Source organism: Pteropus vampyrus, unplaced genomic scaffold (genome assembly GCF_000151845.1).
Source record: "Pteropus vampyrus isolate Shadow unplaced genomic scaffold, Pvam_2.0 Scaffold258, whole genome shotgun sequence".
NCBI classification, from domain to species: Eukaryota; Metazoa; Chordata; class Mammalia; order Chiroptera; family Pteropodidae; genus Pteropus; species Pteropus vampyrus.
In genome coordinates, this window is record NW_011889039.1 from 1,056,843 (window position 1) to 1,061,544 (window position 4,702).

Sequence of the window (4,702 nt, forward strand, 5' to 3'; positions counted from 1 at the left end):
ACCCCCTCACCTTGCCGTTAAAAGCAGTAGATAAATATGGCATTTACAACGTGACTCACCTGAAAAGTTGTGTGATGTAATATCTGAAGCTTTGCATTGGGGAGCCAATTCTAAAGAATACAACAGTATTTAACGAAATAATTATTTAGTTAGCTAATTAAATAACTGGCAATATTATTTAATCAAATACTTTAAAAAGTGTCAAAACCTTTCAATATCTACTGATATACGAGACTCATCAGATAGGGAAAAATTTCGACCAATGGGTACCTAAGACAGTAGGAAAATAAGAAATGACTAATCTGGGATGTCTTGACAAGAATGAAGGCGACTGAAAAAGGAATGTCACAGGCATGGGGGCCAGGAGGTTACATAAATATTGTCCTACATACTCTATTGTCCATTTCCTGGATCTGATTAATCTCCTCAAAGTGCCAAAGTGAGAACTAAGTCCTTCCTGCAGAGAATGGAACGTCCCCTCCTTCCGAGGAAAGATGACCGAACATAAAACATTAACTGTACGCTTTTGGCAGTCCCCCGGCCGAGGGGCCTCTACTGGCCAGAATAATTGTCTGCGGCACGCGGTGGCTAACACCTGGACCTCGATTTGGAGGCCGTTTGGCAGCTTAAAAGACAAGATTTAGAGATTCTTGGAACCCACTGTGAAAGAGCGATTCCTGCGTCACTTTGTGGAAAGCGTAGTAAGCGTGTCTCTTCCCAGACACCTCTCGGAGGTTGACGCCTCACGTTTCCGATGGTTCCGTTGTCATCACCGCTTTCATAAGTTTAGGGAGGAAAAGGCACGGTAACGAGATAACCAGTTTTGTTTCGTTTCCGCGTGCTAACTGCTCAGAAAGCAGTGTGCCTCGCTCGTGGACTCGGCTGGTGTGACCGCGTGACCTTGATGTTCCTCCTTGTTACCTGAAGGCGAAGAAAGGGCCTGAAGCTCTGGGCAGGATAGTCTCACTGTCCCTCCTTGTTACCTGAAGGCGAAGAAAGGGCCTGAAGCTCTGGGCAGGATAGTCACGTGGCTTTCGTCCACAAGGTCAGTTTCCTTCCAGATTTCATCTGAGTAAAATATGGATTCGATCTGCTTCTTTGGTGTCTCTCTTAAAACCCACCGAATTTATGGTGATTCCTAGCAACTCTGGTACAGAAATCTTCTGTCGATGGCCGAAATTGACCAATGTCACTCGGCCCAGACCTTGGCCATGCAAGTGGGCTGCGGTCAACTCTCAAACTGTCCAATATGCTGGATGAGGCCACCTGGAAAGCATTCTCAGAAAACTGACTCATGAGTCTGGAGAAAATCATTTTAAAGTATTTATCCTAGGAACGAACATCCAAGAAACCACAAAGCAAAATGCCAGAAAAGTCTGAATCTGTAGGAGGAGCGATGCCATCATTTTAAAATTCTCATAAAAGGAAGCGTGGTGGGGAGTTCAACTTCCCTAACAGGACAGGAAACTGACATTCTTTCCCCAAAAGTGAAGCTCTAAAGAAAGCGAGCTGGAATACGGTGGTCAGCGAGTCTCCACGTCTTACATCACACGCTGCCCCTTGAGAGATGCTCGCTAAACCATCTCCCGTGGGAAGGCCATTCATTTTAAAAGAAAGAAAAATGAACTGCAGTTGTGAAATGTTTAAATTCATGTTAGACACACGGGCCTTCCCAAGAGCACCACTAATCGGCTCTCCTGAGCAGCACGAGCAGATACTTCCGACATCCTGGAAAGTCCGCAGCCCCGATGACCGCGGGAAAACCACTTGGGAAGAGCACAGCCCCAGCTAAGACACTGAATCCTTAAGGACTTTTCAAAACTCTCTCCGGGCAGATCACTAGCCACGAAGTACCAATAAGCAAGTGCTACCTACAGCGGTAAATTCTATACACGTGGGTGTCAAACAGACACGCGTAACTAACTTTACGGCTATCTAGTTAAGACAGGTAATGCCCACGAAACCTCCTCAATGTATACATGTGTCCTGGGACATTTTGGAGCTGGGTGTAGCAGGTCACTAGCTCTCGTTAGCTCTCTCCCAGCTGAATAGCCGGTGCTTCAGGGTCTCGTGCCCCTGAGTGGCACACAGCAGAGTGACCTCTCCCGGCCCCAGCCACTTCCCAGCTGTGTGACGGACCGTCAGGAGCCTGGGTGCCACCTGCAGCAAAGGCTCTCGCCAGCTCCGTGCCTCAGTTTCCTCAGCTGTAAAATGAATTCCAACAGCCCCCGCCCCTGGCGCTGTTAGATGCATTCGTGTGTGTGAACGGGTTGGTCGGTGGGGCAGGCACCGGGTGCGCGTGCAAAGGGTCCAAGCCAGGCAGGAGCTGGACTCGCCGGGCCCGACTCCGGCCCACACGGCTCCCGTGACTCGTGAGTGCTTCTCTCATCCTCCACTACGTGGGACAAAGAATAGCACCACCTCATCGGTTCGTGAGGGGAATTAAATAAATGGGCGAGTAGCTCTCAGAAGCTCAGCGCTGGGGCCAGGCTGTTATTTAATTGAGTCCACGCTCTGCCCTGAGGTTTGTCCCGGTATTTGAGGCCATCCACGTAGGCCCCCTTCTGCCTCTTTAAGGTTTGGAACTATTTCTTTAGAATGTCAGGATTTAACATGTAGAGCTTGTTTTCGTTGCTGTCATTTTGGCGTTAACGTCTGTGTCCCACAGTGGGGTCATTTGTGCTATTTCTCCCAGTGATCTGCTCTGGCTGCACTTGAAATCCACGTGCCTCCCTGAACGCTGTCCTGCCCGCCAGACACATGTACCGTTGTCCCTGGTCTCTGCACGATGTTTAATCTTATCGCCCCTCAGTGGAGCTGACCATGGCCCCAGGCCGACGCAGCCCACCCCGAGCTCTGACGGGCACTCGGGCACACTCGGGCACACTCGGGCTCACTCGGGCACACTCGGGCACACTCGGGCTCACTCGGGCACACTCGGGCACACTCGCTCGCAGTCTTCCCTGGTGGCTTTCTCTGCCACCACGAGGCCGAGAGGTCACGTGGCCCGCCCGCCTGAAATTTTCCGTCTGGCCTTTTGGTAGCTTTGCCAACTCTTGGGCTTAATGAGCATCTTAATAGAAGGCGTCACCTCTATTATCCTACCACCTTCGGGGGGCAAAGTAACAGCGCTAATGTTTCACGGCAGCGGATTCCAAGTGGTTCGGAAAAACTTGCCCCGGGCTGGGGCCCACGGGCTGCCTGCCGTCCACATGGCAGCATCTTCCAGGGCCATGGTCATGACGCGCTTTTTCATGAATGTACTTTTCTGCGATTTGGGTAATCAATTAGGAAAATGGCGTGTCTTCGGGTTAAGTGCATTTCTCTGAATAAAAACGTCAGTTAGATTTGGAACCGTCGAGTCCCTGGAACGTGCACACTCGTGTTCGTGCGCTAGGTTTCGCCTGCAGGTGTGACCTCCCAGGCGCCGGCGGCATGGCTAAGCGCACGACGTGCCGTGTCACACTCCCGAAGGCAGGCGGGCCCCCTCCGCCTCCTCCGGGGACTCTCGTTCACCGGGTGCTGCCCCCAGGCGGCCCGAGACGCCCTGCACTCCCCTGGCTCCCGCGACTCGAGCTTCAGCCGCGTCCCTCGGGGCCGCAAGCGCCCGATTGCCCTTCCGCGTGAGACAGACCATTCCTCTGCCATCCACACCTGCGCGGTGCGGCCCCGGGCGGCCGCGCTCCTCCGCCGGGGACCCTGGCGTCTGTCGTTTTCTCCGACAGGATAGGAACACCATCCGGGCCTTTCCAGCGCCCCCTGTGTCATTTAGGGTAATTGCAAGAGCGGCCACGTTGCTTTCTCTAGACATACGTAAGTGCATTCGGTCGCCTTTCCTCGGGGGCATTGTTTTCCGCGTTCCTTCCTCCTCCCCTCACCCCTTTTTTGGACCCAGTTCTAAAATTTCTCAGTAATTCTCCTGAGTAAATATTCTAAAATCGCATGCTTTCAACATCACGATGCCTTTTTCACATTTATTTTTACCCATATCAGAGAATCACTTAGAGGTAAACAGCAAAATAAATGGGTATGTCTCTGATTTTATTTTATTTTATTTTTGCTTTTTAAAAATTTATATTTACTAGTCATGTCTTTATCAGCTTTTCACTGATTTTCAAAAAATACATATAAGATAAGATGAATGCAATAAGCAAACATGGCTTTCTCTCTTTGTTTGTGTGTTGGGTGGATAGACCGAGGGGCTGGGTTTATGGAGCCACGTGGACTATCCGGAACGGCCTCACCTTCCCAGGTGAAGGCCAAGGAGTAGAGGGGAGGGGGAAGAATGAGGAGCTGGTTCTACAGTCCAAGTCTGAAGGCCAATGGCTAGAATTCTCTCCTCTTCTGGGGAAAGTCAGCCTTGTTCTAGTAAGACCTGCAACTGATCAGCCGAGGCCCACCCACGTTATGGAGGGCAATCTGCTTTACTCAAAGTCTACTGAGTTCAATGTCAACCACTTCTAAATAGAAATGCCTTCACAGAATCATCTAGAATAATACATGAGCAAATATCTGAGTACTATGGCCCGGCCAACTTAACACATAAAATGAATTATCACAGACCTGGATTCTGCCAGATGCACAGGAGGATGCAGCTTTGTTGGAGAATCAGGAAGTAGAATCTGTGATTTGGTGAAATATAGGAGGGTCTGGGGGAAGGAAGCCAAGAGGGCTCCGCCCCCTACCATGAGCACGTGAGGCA

The 4,702-nt window shown here is 50.6% G+C and overlaps 1 protein-coding gene across 1 annotated transcript in view; it reads left to right on the top strand.

Annotated features, from left to right (window-relative positions):
* ADAMTS16 (ADAM metallopeptidase with thrombospondin type 1 motif 16) overlaps positions 1-4,702 on the top strand; it is a gene marked incomplete at its 3' end in the record, with an annotated part of 116,784 nt that overhangs the window by 101,433 nt on the left and 10,649 nt on the right. The window contains exon 18 of the mRNA XM_011374991.1: positions 3,475-3,661. Within this exon, the coding sequence (XP_011373293.1) occupies positions 3,475-3,661 (187 nt within the window). The remainder of the gene's footprint in view (positions 1-3,474; positions 3,662-4,702) is intronic.